At 40.5% G+C, this 15,972-nt stretch overlaps 2 protein-coding genes across 2 annotated transcripts in view; one reads left to right on the top strand and one right to left on the bottom strand.

Moving 5' to 3' along the window:
- Positions 1-6,716, top strand: part of GNG7 (G protein subunit gamma 7) — a 41,607-nt gene extending 34,891 nt beyond the window's left edge. The window contains exons 2-3 of the mRNA XM_075611408.1: positions 252-387; positions 2,093-6,716. Coding sequence (XP_075467523.1) covers positions 307-387; positions 2,093-2,218 — 207 coding nt within the window. The 5' untranslated portion in view covers positions 252-306 and the 3' untranslated portion in view covers positions 2,219-6,716. The remainder of the gene's footprint in view (positions 1-251; positions 388-2,092) is intronic.
- A 6,920-nt stretch (positions 6,717-13,636) lies between these two features.
- On the bottom strand, positions 13,637-15,668 carry GADD45B (growth arrest and DNA damage inducible beta). Its single transcript, XM_075610187.1, has 4 exons — positions 15,487-15,668; positions 15,157-15,258; positions 14,785-15,001; positions 13,637-14,365 (listed from the first exon to the last, which is right to left on the bottom strand). The coding sequence occupies exons 1-4, from the start codon at positions 15,528-15,530 to the stop codon at positions 14,252-14,254; spliced, it is 477 nt and encodes a 158-aa protein (XP_075466302.1). The 5' UTR covers positions 15,531-15,668; the 3' UTR covers positions 13,637-14,251.
- Between the last annotated feature and the right edge of the window lie 304 nt (positions 15,669-15,972).

Genomic DNA, 15,972 nt, shown 5'->3' with positions numbered 1-15,972 from the left:
GGAGCTTTAAACTTTAAAGCCCAGCTTGCTTAGCTGGAGCTGCTACCAGGACCTACTTCGGAGGTAAGTATCTCCGGAAGCAGGGGGTCCCCGGAGTTAAAATTAACGGTGTTCAGCTCCGGAGATAACCTGCTTCAATGCTATATTTTAAAAAATGCCGTCTTGGATTGCTCCTTTTAAGATGTTCTTGGTGCCAAATGTATATTATGATCTGTTTACCGTATAAAATAACCTTTTCCTCCTTTTTCCAGATTTAAAAAAAATAAATAAATAAAAAATCTTTGGATTGAGAACTGATGGCAGATAATGTCAACCTCTAATAACATAGCACAGGCTCGGAAATTGGTGGAGCAGCTGCGAATTGAGGCTGGGATAGAGCGAATCAAGGTGAGTATCTGGGACTAATCTGATTGCAATGTGATTAGGTGTTTTCTAGTTTGCTGTTTTTTCTGTTTGTAGCAGGGTATCACATTGAGACCATTCAGTCATACTCCTTGCACCATTAACCTTCTCCCACATTTAGCATTTTAAATCATATTTATACTTGCAGAAGCTCTTGTAATGTGTTATCACTGGGACTTCATTGCCACTTTTGCTGCCCATAATTCATTTTTATTTGGAATGTCAATGCTATTATTTGCATAATGTAAGATTATACACAGTACAGTAGGTATATGATATATCCTGCTGGTAATGCAAGCCTGAAGAATGTGAATTGTTCAAAAATAAAAAGTCTAATTTTCCTTAGGATAGTGGAAATAATGTATTTCTTAAGAATATTATAATCTTCTAACCTTATAGTTTTACTTATTCTGTTGTCAAATTGCATCATGTGAATGTCAAACAAAGAGAATTAAGACTTTGCATTACAACACTTTACCAGTGGCACAAGAAACACAGAAACTGACTTATGCAACCTGCAGTTCACTCTTAAAACATATTTTGTTTGTATTACATTTTTATTCTGTTGTATTTTGAAGATATTGTATTGCATGGTGTTCAGGTGTTTTTTTTTATAGTGTAACTTTCTCTTGCATACAATAATGCTCTTTTCCCCTATGGAATAAACTACCATTCTGTTTTATCTCGGTGCACAGCAAATAAAATGACCACTTTCATATGTCCGACAGGTCTGCAACCCTGCATTTCCCCATTATCTCTTTCGAAATAGCTGTCTGTGAGTAGGGTTACTGGCTCTGCACTTCTCTAACCCAGGCTGTGCTGAAAAGCTGTGTAATACCACAGGCATAAGCGTATAGGGGTCCATGTTACAATGGACAAGAAACAAGAGGTTTCTTGTTTGCATGTGCTCATTTGCATGTCATTACCCAGAATCCCTGGCTGCAGTGGAACCACTGTATGCTAAGACAGGGGTGTGCAAAGGGGCGGGAGATTTATCTGGTGGTGGCGCGGGCGGTTGCAAAGGTCCCGCGATCTTCCCCCAGGCATTTAAATTAAATGCCAGGGGATTGTGTGAGGCCCCTGCAACAATAAAACTTACCAGTATTCAGACGCTGTGACACATCTCCATGGCAATGCCGCAGGGTCGTGTGACGTCACAGGCGTCAAATGCCGCGGCGGGTCATGTGACCTGATGTCACGTGACCCCGGAGCGTCATTTGACGCAGCTGCCATGTAGGAGGTGGGGCGAGAGCTCCGCAGCAGGCAGACATGGGGACGGAGCAGAAAAAGTTTGCTCCCCTGTGCTAAGAGATAATGGGGAAAAGCGGGGTTGCAGACCTGTCTGAGATGTGAATGTGCCCACAAGTGGTATTTTATTTGCTGTACACTGTAGGGTGGAGTTTTTTTTTTCCACCAACATAACTCGTGTGGTTCAATCTCGGGGAATTAAACATTTTTATAGTGATTTATAATGTCTTGAGACATTGCACTTAGTCACAGCTGGTATTTCTAAAAATAAATAAATGTGTGATCGCCAACGTGCAGTAGTGTGAATACGGGTCTAGTGATATAATCAGTGAGTCAGGACAATTTGGGTAAATGTGCATTGTGCATTGTGCCAGTGCTGCTGCTTCTGCTGCTCAAATTGTTGATTTATTTTTCTCCCTCCATAATTATTGCCCAATTTTAGGTCTCCAAAGCTGCAGCAGACCTTATGAACTACTGTGAGCAGCATGCCAAGAATGACCCTTTGCTGGTTGGAGTTCCAACCTCAGAGAACCCTTTTAAAGACAAAAAGCCCTGCACCATCCTATAATTTGCCTGCTACGGACACGGCTGCGGTTCCATGACCAGCTCAAGATGCCCGATGCAACACTAAATGTTTGGTTCAAATCAAATTTCATAGTAACCTGCAGATAACTCGGTCTGATTAAATGGTTTGCAACATGCAAAACAAAAGAAAGAAGCTTTGCAAATACCAGGAGAGAGACTTGGGATTTAAATTATTATGAAAAGATTTAGACGTAGCCATGAAGAGGGCAAATGAAACGACTGCAGTGTTTAGGTTTCTGTTTTTTATTTTATTTTTGTTTGAGTCTGTTTCTGCAAAAGCTTTATGGGATGTGAGAAGAAAGGTATTCTTAAAGGATTTTGCATTCGGTTTCAGAGATCAATATTTCACTACACTGATCTGATTAGAACAGTAGTGGCCAATGCCAGTCTTCAAGAGCTACCAACAGGTCAGGTTTTCAGGATATCCCTGCTTCAGCACAGGGGGCTCAATTTGAGCCCTTTGTGCTGAAACAGGGATATCCTGAAAACCTGACATGTTAGTAGCTCTTGAGGACTGAGGTTGGCCAACCTTGGATCAGAGTATCAAAATGAAGCGAGTAACCTTTCTAGGAAGACCTCTTTTCCCCTTTGTTGATAATGGCTAACATTGCAACATGCAGGTCACTTGTTACTTTGTTATATTGTAATGATATTCCCACTTTGTCAACTTCATTAACAGTGCTCATTAACAGTGCCAATTACACAGTTGTGTCCATGTCCAAACAATAAATAAAAACATAGTTTAAGGTTTTGTATCGTTACAAGTCGTTGAAATGACTGTTGTCAACACATATTCCTTCTTGGTAAGTGTATGGAATAGTCCAATGTTTCTAATTCATCCTCTGGATTCCTATCACTTTTTAACTAGAATAATCAAAGCCAAGGAGAATGTTCTGTAAAACGCCAAACACTCAGCAGTATTTTAAGATGATGAAACTGAAGTCATTACAAAAAGGCTTTTTAGAAAGTAAAGGTTATACTGGAATATTCTAAATAAGTAAATATGGGAAGGATGTTGATCCAGGGAGAAATCTAAATGCCATTATTTGGACTCAGAAATGAATGTAATTGTCCCTTTATAAGACATTTTTTTAAATAATGTTTCCCTAGGGGTTTTTTTGTTTCCCTTCCTCTATGAATATACTGTAAATATAAATATAGGATAAGTATCTGTCGTCTAATTTTTTTGCATAGGTTGACTTAACTTGATGAACATCTCTTCTTTCAACCTCAATATGTAACAGTCTCGCTTCTTGCATTTCACACATAATGTGCAGGTTATAAAGAGCTGTACTGATGGTCTTCCCCTGCCAAATATTACTTTTATGCAAGAATTGAATGTTTTCACCTATTTTGCATTTGGAGATGAGCCACTTCCAATGTGTACGTGTCAATCTAGGGTTGGTTACAACTTTCAGACTTCATCTGAGATATGGGAGAGGAAAGTCTCCTGCTGGTTAGATGGAGAGCGGGACACTTTGTGTAGACATAGGTAGCAAATAAACCACTGTAAGGGGTTGGATGCGTTTCCTGTAGAACGTGCTTTTCCTGAGCTTTGAACACGAGTGTGGGGAAAGGTGCAAAGAAAATAAGTGTTTATAAGGATTCTGATGGGAATCCACATTCACTAATCGGATGGAGAAGATGCTAAGAGGTGTTTACATGGAGTGTTCATAGCTCTACCATTGTGTGCTGCACAAACATGGCCTTTTATGCATAATGGAAAGTAGCCATCACTTTGCATGAACCTTTTAAGGTGGTGTTTCACGATGACTTGATTTAGGATTATTTTGTCATTGAGTGTTAAGGGTGGCAGCAGTAGGATTTGGATGAGAATATATAGTATGTATAATATAATGGTATTATCAATTTTTGTTTCTAAAAACCTTTTACGCTTCATTGGAATTGCTCTCGGTGTTTGTTACATCCCAAAAAATGCATAAAGATCTATTATTATTTTTCTTTGTGCCATGCAACCCAATTATTCACATTTCATGAAGTTAATGCATTAGTGTCCATATTTCCTACGCCGTCTTCTGAAACATGGCTTCTAGTTGGAGAGTGGCCCACCAATCTTGTTGTCATTGAAAATCTTGCTTTATATGCACAGGATTACAAGACTGGTGGGCCATTCTCCAAATATAAGCCTGATTATGAGAGTGCCGTTACAGTACCTGCATTTGAATAGTCACCCAGCAATGAACGTGAATTAAGGTGTGCGTTCTCTTCTACATTATATTTACTGAAAGAAGACCCCTTCTGGCTGCAGACACCTTATGGCCTATTGACTTGAATGTAAGGTGTGTTAGAGACATGGAAGATGCCTTATGGCATTAGTTCCCAGCTCCAGTCCTCATGGAATGTAGGTTTTAAGGATATTCTCTTATTAGCACAGGTTGCCCAATCATTTTGACTGAACCACCTGTGCTCAAGCAGAGGTATCGTTAAAATCTGCACTGTTAGTGGTCCTTGAGGACTGGCGTTGAGAACCACTGCCTTATAGCTAGGACTACTTAGTAATTATGGCCCTGTGTCTATTAATAATTAGGGATTCTGTTTTGTGGTGGTCATTTTTTTTTTTTTTTTGTCAAATCTGTTAAATTGCCCCCACCTCCCTAGCCCCCAGATGTTTCTATTTTTTTTTTTTTTTTAAATCAGTGTTCATTAGTGCTAGCAATGGAAATGTTTAACTTCCGGCTTTTATTGTTTTTAACCAGATATGCCAGTGTGTATTTTGGTTAAAACCTAAAACCGGAATACCTAATTATAATTAAAATATTAAGGCAGCCTAATACATCACTTTCTGTGCGTGCATGAAACAAATACTGGCCGAAGTTTAGACGTTTTCGTCATTTAAAGCAGGGGTGCTCAACCCCAGTCCTCATGACGCCCCAACAGGTTATTTTCTCAGGCTATCCCTGCTTCAGCACAGGTGGCTCAGTCAGTCTTTGACTGAGCCCTTTGTGCTCAAGCAGGGCTATCCTGAAAATCTGACCTGTTGGTGGCCGTTGAGGATTGGAGCTACCCAACCCAGACTGTAACTCATGTGTACAAAAGACTAGAAGGCCACTTATCTAGCATCTGTGATAAACTATAGGGCCCTTTGCCCACTTCCTGTATAGCTTTCATGGGGAATTTCACAATTATACAGTATATATATATATATATATATATATATATATATATATATTTTATATATATATATATATATATATATATTGTGTGTGTGTGTGTGTGTGTGTGTGTGTGTGTGTGTTTGGTTAATCCCAATACTATTTGTTCACTGAGTCACTTTGAACATTTGTGAGTTAATTAGTTAGGTGACACATTACCGATTCCTGCATCGTTATCTAATCTCATTTTGTCAATGCTTGCAAGTTAGAATTGGAAGTATCCATTAAGTGTGAAATGGAAGACCCCTCATTGAGTATTAGCAAGACGTTACCTGATTGTCTACATTGAATGCCCCAGCACATTACCCAGCCAGACTCCTGGTAATTTAAGAATATAATGCAACACCGCATGATCTGCCCCAGACCTATCAACATGAAATCATTAAACATAAATGGGGCAATTTACAGCACCAGACGGATTAAGGGAATAAAACCCATTGAAAGCAATAAAACATTCCTTAGGTAAATAAAATCCTAACATTAATGAAGTCTGCATACTCCCAACATTTACAGCGGCATTGTATGTTAATACAATGTTAATAGTAAAACACGCGCTTGCAACATGCCCATATGAAAGACCTATTAATTGGTGATAACAGGACGCCCGGTTCTGACCATGTGGTACTGCCGCTGCTAGACCATCTTAGATTGGTTTAAAATGAGTATACTTGTGTTTACTATTAAAACACTGCAGACCTCGGCACTTTCCTGAGAGTTTGTCTGGAAATACATTTCTAAGGAGTTCTTAGAAACCAAGAAGGCTTGTAATGATGCCAGTTTGTTTTATATACACAAGTTCGAGCGTTTTAGATGTAAGTTGTAGGCCTGATATTTCATGCCTTGTATCAGGGGTGGGCAACTCCAGTCCTTAAGGGCCATCAACAGGTCAGATTTTTAGGATATCCCCCTGCTTCAGCACAGGTGGCATTGAGCCACCTGTGCTGAAGCAGGAATATCTTGAACTGATGGTGGCCCTTGGGGCCTGGAGTTGCCCACCCCTGCCTTATATTCATAAAGTTCACAATATATTTTGTGTAATCATTTATATATTATCTGTATTCTTTGATTTTTGGAAATAAAAATGGACATCTACAATATTTTGGTAACTTGATGCTTTACTTTCTGTCACGCTGAATTCGTATACAGTACATCAATGACCACACAAACATTTGTACAGTGTGTATCTTAGAAAGTAATCTATGTGATTTTAATGTCAACTCTTTGCATTTCTCCAGTGTGCCAAATATCTTGTGGTATTGCTGTTATAATGTGAATTAAAAAGATAATAAAACGGTTCACTTCATTGTACTTAACATGTCAACTTGTCTTTTTTGTCTAAAAATATTCTGCATATATGCACCTGTGAGTATATCTGTTCAAATGCACATTGTGTAACATGTGACAAATGCGCATTACTTGCCATTCTAGTTTTTATCTTTATTAGCTTAGATAAGCTTGAGAGTTTTTTGTTTTTCTTAGTCTATGCAATGTTTGGGGCACCTCATCTGTGACCATTTTGGGGCTGGTCTAGACTTGCATTTCCACTGACATTATTGAGATAAGATGGTAACCTAACTCCATTGATGCCCTTCAGTTTGGGGTCAGATTAACAATTGAGAGTATGCAGCTTTGCATATGTAAAAATACTTCTGCCTTTTTTTTCCAAAGCCGTGCGGATCACAACTCTCTTCCCTTTCTCACCCAAAATGTGTTTGTATGCCCATGTCTGTGCATTTTCTTTGTCACTGATATGCGTGATAACGACACTTAACTTCCTAGAGGGCGTTACCGCTCGCTAGCAGATATTCTCATTCCATTTGTGGTTACTATTAATATTATGTTATGAAAACATTCCTCAAGTCGCCTCCACCTTATTAGTTATGTTAGGAATGCTGTTGCAACCTCAGTGAAGCTTCACGTTTTGTAATTATGTGCAGCCAAGTCCTTAACAACTACTTTGCATACTGGGTAGAGGGAAACGAGGTTTAGTAGTGGCAATGGGCAGACCATCTCTCCTAAATGAGACCGCGAATGGGAGAGCGTGTGGAAATAGAAAGCAGAGCACAGATCTAGAAAAGGCCCTTAGGACAAAGCTTGCAGTCCAGCATTGGTCTATTTGAGCATTATGTATCCAGCAATTGTGTAATTGTTCTGCTCTCACCACCACATTCGCTTTGTGGAATTTGTGCAGTTCAGTGACCGTGTGTTTTTTTTACCAGGGAGGGCACAGTCCCTGTGCTTAAACTCTCACTGCTAAAGGGCTATGTAATGCCTTAATTAGCCATGTGTAAAAAGGTGGTCCTAGCAGAGAAGGGGTACCTTTTGGTGCATCCACCATGTGACTAATATTCTTTTACCTGAAATAACAAGTGTCTATTACACCCGGGGTGGTCAACTCCTGTTCTCAAGATCCCCCAACAGGTCAGGTTTTTAAGGATATCCCAGCTGCAGAACAGGTGGCTCAATCAGTGACTTGGATCTGGGATCTTGTACAAGTGGAGCTGTGGAGTGCGAGATGGACATATTTAGGGCATATCAAAGCAGAGAAAACATTGGTCTGCTTCTTTGCTATTTGTTGTGTTTCATGCAAGATATTCTTGTTAGTTACATTTATCAAGTCTAGTGCAGGCTGCAGACTAGGCAGGTTTAGGTCACCTCAGATCTGAATGCTATTTTGGCACAAATAAGGGGGGAAATGTAGCAATAAAGGCACATAATTTCAGTCCTCTCGTTCAGCAAATAAAAATATCACTTGTGAGCACATTCACATGTCTCAGACAGGTCTGCAACCCTGCCTTTCACATTATCGTTTTGCATACAGTGCTTCCACTGCAGCTAGGGATTCTGGGAAATTAAATGAAAATGAGCATGCCTCATTAAAATCGGTTCTCCTTCTGACACTTTTAAAATGGTGCACGCAGATCAAAACTTGCTATACTGCCACAGGAGAATACATTTTAGATTATAAACTCGTAATAGTGTCCTCCTTACCTACTCTATCAATAAAATGACCACATTAACATACACTGACCGTGTCTTCACCCCCCGAATGCAAGGTGCTGCAGAATCTGCACCCGTTATTTATTCTCCAGTTGGAATCGAGGCACCTACCTTAAAGTAATAACGTATAAGTGTATATACCATGCCACCATGTTGCTTGCCACACTCATGTTCAGTGGCGTATTTCCCATTAGGCCCGGGCCTAACGCGGCAAACAAGTCCACCCCCATATACTTTTGTCGCGCTCTAAGGCCTAGCGGGCCTGATGGGAAGTCACGTAGCTGTTGCGGCCGTCTCCTTACCTGCCACCCTGCTTCTCCTGAACCACAGCTTCAAACCAACGTGGCGTCTCTTTTCCATGGCAACACGACATTGCCGCGTCAAATGGCGTTACCATGGCAACACGACATTGCCGTGTGACATCCGCTGTGTCATTTGACGTGGCAGTTCAGAAGGAGGAGGGGGCGGCAAGTAAGGAGGCGGCTGCAACAGCTAAGTGACCGGGGGCGACGGATTTTGAAATCCGCCGCTGATCGCGTCTCTTTTCACTTTCTACAGACATCCTACTTTTTTTCGTCATGATCTGTTTAAATGCTTTAGTTGCACCTCTGCATGGACGAAGATGACCGTTCTTCATAAAACACTATGGCCCAGATTCACCTAGCGCTGTTGGCCTATTTGACGTGGCGTTAACCAAATCCGACGGCCGTTGATCATAACGCAGAATTCACCAGTGCAAATAAATGCGCTGTTAACCAGGATTTGCTCCCATATAGAGCATGGTGTAATTAATAATAGCCGTTATCCTAAATGATATGCAAAGGAGCCTCGATGTTTAACCCCTATTCACTCAGCTCCGTTAAGGTTAATACTGGAAGCTAACGCTATGTTATTTAACTAATATTTAACGCATTTCTGGCCCTGATATAGGACTTTCGCTGGAGAGGGACAAGGGAGGTACAATACCTAGAATTGAGTAATAATCCCCAAAGGACAGCAAAGGCAAAGCAGTATTGTTTGGGGATTATTACTATCATAGGCCCCCTTTACGCGCATAGTCTGACCTCCCCCCCCCCTCCATTTGTGGGGAGGGCTAATCCCCGAAGGACAGAGCATTTCCTGACGGTTGAGATTAGTATGTAAAAGTTCATTAAATAACCTTTTTGTGGGTTGCACATGACTAGCCGATCACTTGAGATACTAAGGTTAATAATATATTTTAAAAATGGAAAAAAATAATAATAATGTTTTAGCAAACGTCTTGTTTGTCCCTGGTATTTTCTCTCCTCTCAGCGTTACTTCAGGGTCTAGATGGGAGTAACGGCAAGGCTAAAGTAATGTCACTTTATTGGAAGATAACGTACCAGTGTCCTGAAATAACATGACGTTAAAGCCTATGCTAATGTACTCTAGTACAGCCGGTATATTTTGCATATCATTAGCTTAGTGAATAAGGCGTTTAAGTAATGAAAAATAAACCGCCATTTCTGTTTTAGGTAAATTTACGTTATTTTGTCCTGATTAAATGGAGCTATGGGAATCCAGGCCTATGTTCCATCAAATCCATTACTGTAACATTGTTCATTATGTAATTCCCTGATAGAACACTTGACTCATAGATACATTGCTTTACACAATGTTCAGTTGGTATCTACTCACACTTTATGTATGTATGACCGGAACAGGACGGAAGCATAAAGCAATATCAGAAATCCCAGTCTTTGTCCGGCCCATTTTCTTTTACCAGCTTCGTCAAAAAGTATGTATATCGTTATGTAGTACCGTCCATGTACCGCAGTAATACGTGTGAAATAATAGGCATTAGCGCTTCCACATAAAAGTTGACATTGGGAAAAGGAGTCCCTGCCCAGAAGAGCTTACAATCTAAGTAGGAGTACAGTATATTTCTCTTGTTGATAAAACCTGTGCCCCAGACACACGTGGAATACATTTTTGTCGACATTCCCTTCAGTTTGTCATATTTGCTGATCTCACACTTTCATAGTTTATGTATAAGAGAGAACATTTTTGTGGGACCCAAATGTAGTGTTGAGCAGTGGGCACCGGTGAACTTGACACTATCTCCTCGCAGACCCCCCCTCTCCCCATAGCTGCTGAGCCTGGGACCCTAGGCCTGGATGTCCCACCCTGTTGGAGGCCCGGATACCAGCTCCATCAAAAACAAACAGCCACATCGTAAACTTCAAAAGGATCCTCCGCAGCCCTCCGATGCACTCAGAGCAATTTTATTTCATCTCGGAACAAAATATGACATGCCGTATAAACAGGTGACATTTTGGGCAACAAGCCCAAGACGTTGGAGAAAGGGCTTGTTGCCCGAAATGTCCCCTGTTTTGTACGGCATGTCATATTTTGTTTGGAGTGTGGAGGATCCTTTTGCCGGTTTCCCTTTTGTTGGCCGATGGGTGGCACCTGGCAGTCCTATCTGCACCCCGTATAAATGAACGACAACTTGAGATGCGGAGTGCTTTCTATTACACTAAAAAAAATGCCATATGGCACAATTATAGCGCAGAAGTTTTGCCTTAATTATTGTTTTTGTATGTCATCGCTGTCCATACCATTAGTGTACAGATTTTTTTTTTTCAAGTTCAATTACCTACAAACTGTTTTATATAAGTTGCTGGATCAGCTTTATGTAACATTTACATTGTCATTTCTGCCATATAGTTGAGAATTATGCAATAACCTTTGCTTAGTATTTTCATTGTACCATGGACATCTCAACAAATGTGATATGTCAAATAGCTTAAATGATGCTATAACCATGTCTTATGTATCATGCTTTTACATAGGAGTATTGCATTTTATTCTATATACAGATTTTTTTTTTAATTTTGGGGGGGGGGGGGGGCGGGGAGAGAATTTATTTGTCACAACAATGAAAAAAAATACTGGACTAAAATCAAAAGACAATATAAAGAAAAGATGTCCTTGCACAAGCCCAGACAGCAGGGGGTCCACCTGCTTACACACAATTTAGAGAGGCAGAACATCTAAGCAAGATCTTCACCCGTGACCCTATAGACACACAACCACCACTAAATGTTCGTAAAGAATCTCTAGTTCATAGAGGAAGGATGAACGAAGCTGGAGCTATGATGTTTTACTGCTGGTTTCTTACCCTTTTCACCTGTTATATTGTATCATTCTACATTATATTACATCCCCAGTGATACCAATATTATATTATTGATGTATCATAAGAGGTAACAGGTAGAAATCAAAACCTGGTTCTGAAAAAGAAAAAGTATACTGTAGGTATATGCCTTGGAGCGAAGTTGGTAACCCCTTTCTCCCCTCCTTTTTCTTTTTTGTCTATTCATGTGTAATACAGGGTATTGGAGTGTATTGTAGAGTATTGCCCTGAATGGTACGATACCATTTTATTTATCATCTGATAGGAGTGTTTTATGTTTTTATGCTTGTTATGTTCTTATCTGTCCTGTTCTTTTATGCTATTATTGTAACTGTTGTTATTGTTTCATGGAACTGAAAAACCAATAAAAACTATTTGAAACAAAAAAAAAAAAGAATCTCTAGTTCAATTGTACGGTTTCATCAATGTCTCCTGAAAAAGAAAAAGAGAGGGCAGCGAACTTGAAAACCCACAGACCCACTATCCTAGTGCACCCAAGTCCATGTACAGCAGGCCTGCACAACTCCAGTCCTCGAGGGCCGCAAACAGCTGTGCAGGCCTGATGTAGAGAGTGATCACAAAGACCACCTGTGCTGAAGCAGGGATATTTTTAAAACCTGACCTGTTGGTGTCCCTTGAGGACTGGTGTTGGCCACTCCTGTTCTACTGTGTAATGTTAAGCATATCCCAGCTTCAGCACAGGTGGCTCAATCAGTGGCTCAGTCTGACTAATGAAACTGGGATACCCCTAATACCTGGCCTGTGGTTGGCCCTTGAGGACTGGATTGGCCGCCCCTGCTGTATAACAACCAAGAAAGTTCCATACAAAATTTTACAAGAGTTTAAGGTCGATATTCCTCATAGATCATACCCATTACTTACGATACCTTTGAAGTATTGGACTTTATTTCAAAGTTACATCAGACAAGATATTTAATTTCTATCTTAAATTACACTTAGTGGTCAACATAATTAAGAGGCCAACAACCAATTTATTTTTTCATTTGTAACATTTTATATAAAGTAAAGGTTTGAGTTTTTCAGTTTACCTTGTTTATTAAAGAGTTTAAATGATTGGTTTAATTGTACACAAGGGATAGGATGTACGAGAATGGAAAACCTATATTTGATTCGTTTTTCTATCCACATATGATCTTGGTAATTTTTGGGGTGGCCTGCTTTGTACTGGCAAACATATGGGGGTGAAGATTTATGTTGGGGCTATATCACTGTGAAGTCCAAGAATGGTTTTCTTACAGTTCCCAAAAAATTGTTACATGAGGTTCACACCATCTAATAAAAAATATGATCCTGATTTCACAATTTCTTTAAAGGATTAATAATTTGGGGAATAATAAAATTGTCTATCGGAAGAAACTGATACAAATATTGCCATATGTTTTTGTGTGCTCTGGTGCTATTCGGAAATCCCGTTGCTCACAAGTTTTGGCATATATGGCATAGAAAAGATTCCTACGCACTCTTTATGGAAGATGGTCAAATTGACATTTTAACTGTATTTTTTATTTTACAAATAAATGCACGATAAAGATATTGTATTGGAAACAAAGGCTTTGTATCATGCAGCCATTGTATAGCCTTTGTTCTGTTTTCTACTACCCTCACAGTGAGTCTGCAAGTGTCACTTGCTCTAGTGCTCCCGTAATTTACGTGTGTTCTGTGGAGCCTTGGGGTTCTGTGTAGGTGAGCAGGGGTTCCCTGAGGAACAAAATATGCGGTAATGGTGACTATTTTACACTTCAAGCTCTGATAGCTTGAATTTGCCACATTTTTATTCATCTCAAAAACTGTTACACAGTATTACCGTATATAGAAAACAATCCGGTTAGTTTAACCTTATATGCTCTCAGTAATAGCGATGTGGCTGTTATTTAGAGAAATTATTACATTTTTCCTTGTAAAATATAATTGGGACATGTTGTATTGGCTTTGTTTAGGGTAAATATAAGTATTGTTAATCTCACATCTGTATATTTTCAACCTCAGTTATATATGAACATGACAATTGTGTATATTGGTACATGAGAAAAAGCAAAGGAGCAGTAAATTGGTTGCAAAATAATTTATTACAAAAATGACATTAAAAAATATTAGTATGCATTCACCATTTTCACAGGGTTTGAGGGGGGACACATTTTATATCAAATTCAAAAAAACAGGAAGGTGAACTATGTAGAGGTGATGCCTAATGGCCACAAGGTCAAGGTGACTATGGTAATTTCCAGTTGTGTTTTCAGATCAGGGACACAATAGGGAGCCCAGAGCAGAAGGCTTAAAATAATTCCAAAATCAAAGTGCCACGGCTGGGAACCCAATGTCCACCCAATGTCCAAAAGTAGCTCCTTTACACCTCCAAGTAAATTGGCACATAAAGTCAGTATTGATGAAGTCCAGTCATCTTGTCCAGTGTTCCCAACAAAATCGAGTAACATTAGTTGCAGATCCGGCTGCTCCTTTGTTTTATATTATAAAAAGTTGTATGTGATGCCACTGATGGATTTCATTCCAGCATCATCTTCTCCTATACCGAACAGGGCACAGCCCAAACTCATCAATGCGGCCATCCAAATCCGTCTGGGGTTAAGTTGCTTCCACGTTATCATGGACATTCAGCATCATTCAACCTTTGCTTCTAATATATTTAGAGTCCACCAAAGATCGGTCACCGTTCCATCAGAGATATGAAGGGGACCCACTGATTCCTGCACCTGCCTTCTTCACAGTAATCAAAGACCTCCTGCAAACCTGAGCTCTTCCACGAATCGGTGTGTGGATTCTGCAGAAAGAAGAAATGGCCATAATTAGGAGGTGGAAAATATTTCTGGGAAGAGATGTCTGGAGTCCAACCACAGCCCATGAAATACTACAAACTATCTGAATGTTCAAGTAACTATTTAACATTTCTGGATGTTTGCCAACCCCGCTCACTCCAGCTACTGGCAGCCCCTTCCCCCAACCCCCCACCACCATTAACCAGTCTGAGATCTGACAGTCCTGTGCCAACACATGTTACTGTAAACAAGTTATTTGACCAGAAGCAATAGTTTTTATGTCTCATGACCAGACATTCCTTGTGGATGAGAGGCGACCCACAGGAACTGTATACTGATGTTTGCTGTCACTGGAGACATTGCTCAGACTGCTAACTAATCTCTCAAACCCTGAATTAAATAAGTGCTTAAAAATTACATTTACCGAAACCAAGATGCAGTGCAGGTCCTGGGGCTCTGAGCTGGGCTCTGCTGGACCCACGACAATCTCGGACAGACGCTGCAGGCCAGACACCCGCACAATGTTAATGTCATTGTCCCGGCAGAAAGCTTGTATCAAAGTGAAGTGGATTTGCAGAGCCACATCGTCCTCATGCTCCTGGTCTGCAGCGAGGAGGCAGAGTACCACACTGTCAGGATCTCTGCAGGAGGAACAAAGCAGGCAACATTTAGTGATCATACAAGCAAGGTTAATGTGTTGGTTGGGGACAGGTTGACACTCTCGGCTAATGTACATGTACAGATAGAGATACAGCCAATTGTAGATTTTCATTGACACGAGACCCCAGAAACTTACACATTCATGAGCTTGGCAGATTCATACACTCCGACTGTCAGCGAATCCTTTCTCCGGGCAGCCACCAACGCCTCTTCCAGCGCTGCGCTCACAGGCTGCATCCTACAGACAGAAGGGAGCCGGTCAGAAGCACATAGGGGGTGATCCATTACATCGCGATAATGCCGACCAGGGCACTATGCCCGTGTTAATAACCCATATAGAGTGAGAAGGGACAGTAGGAAAAGGGGTGAGGGGAGGGGTCAGAATTACAGTGAGATAGAGAGCAAGTTTGCATAGAAAGAGCAGGTGCAGAGGTATCCCCAAGGCTACACATAAATCATTACTTACTTGCTGTCTGGGTTATCACAAGTAGCGATATCCTCCAGGGTCATATTGGTTATTGTAATCCTTATACGGAGCAGAAATATGACTATTTCCTCACACAAAATGAGCCGCGTTTGCAATAATCCGGAATGCAGCGGCTCTGCCACAATGTATCAAGTGCGTTCCAGGAGCTCTACTGCTCTGCTCAGCACTCCCCTGTCCTTATATAGCCCAGGGAGAGGGGGCGGGCCGGGCAGCTTCCCGGCCTCCTATTGGTTCGTGTCTGTTTCCCTTCTTGGGAAGCAATAATCTGAAATCACGCTCTTATTATTAATATCTGTCGGGAAGTAGACATCATTTAGTTAGTGTCTAATTAATTGTCTACGTGCTGCGATACATTAATATACACACACGCATATATAATATACATGTATATATGAATGTATTCTAGCACGTAGACAATTAATTATCCACTACATACAGTAGATGGAGTACACTTCCTATAAAGAT

This window comes from Ascaphus truei, chromosome 8, assembly GCF_040206685.1.
Source record: "Ascaphus truei isolate aAscTru1 chromosome 8, aAscTru1.hap1, whole genome shotgun sequence".
Lineage (NCBI taxonomy): Eukaryota > Metazoa > Chordata > Amphibia > Anura > Ascaphidae > Ascaphus > Ascaphus truei.
This window is presented reverse-complemented; position numbering and strand designations above follow the sequence as displayed.

Coding starts and splice junctions, on each gene's coding strand:
- GADD45B (XM_075610187.1), bottom strand. CDS start 15,530: ATGACCCTGGAGGATATCGCTACTTGTGATAACCCAGACAGCAA. Junction 15,259..15,486: donor TGTGATAACCCAGACAGCAA/GTAAGTAATGAT, acceptor TTCTGTCTGTAG/GATGCAGCCTGTGAGCGCAG. Junction 15,002..15,156: donor TCTGCCAAGCTCATGAATGT/GTAAGTTTCTGG, acceptor TTCCTCCTGCAG/AGATCCTGACAGTGTGGTAC.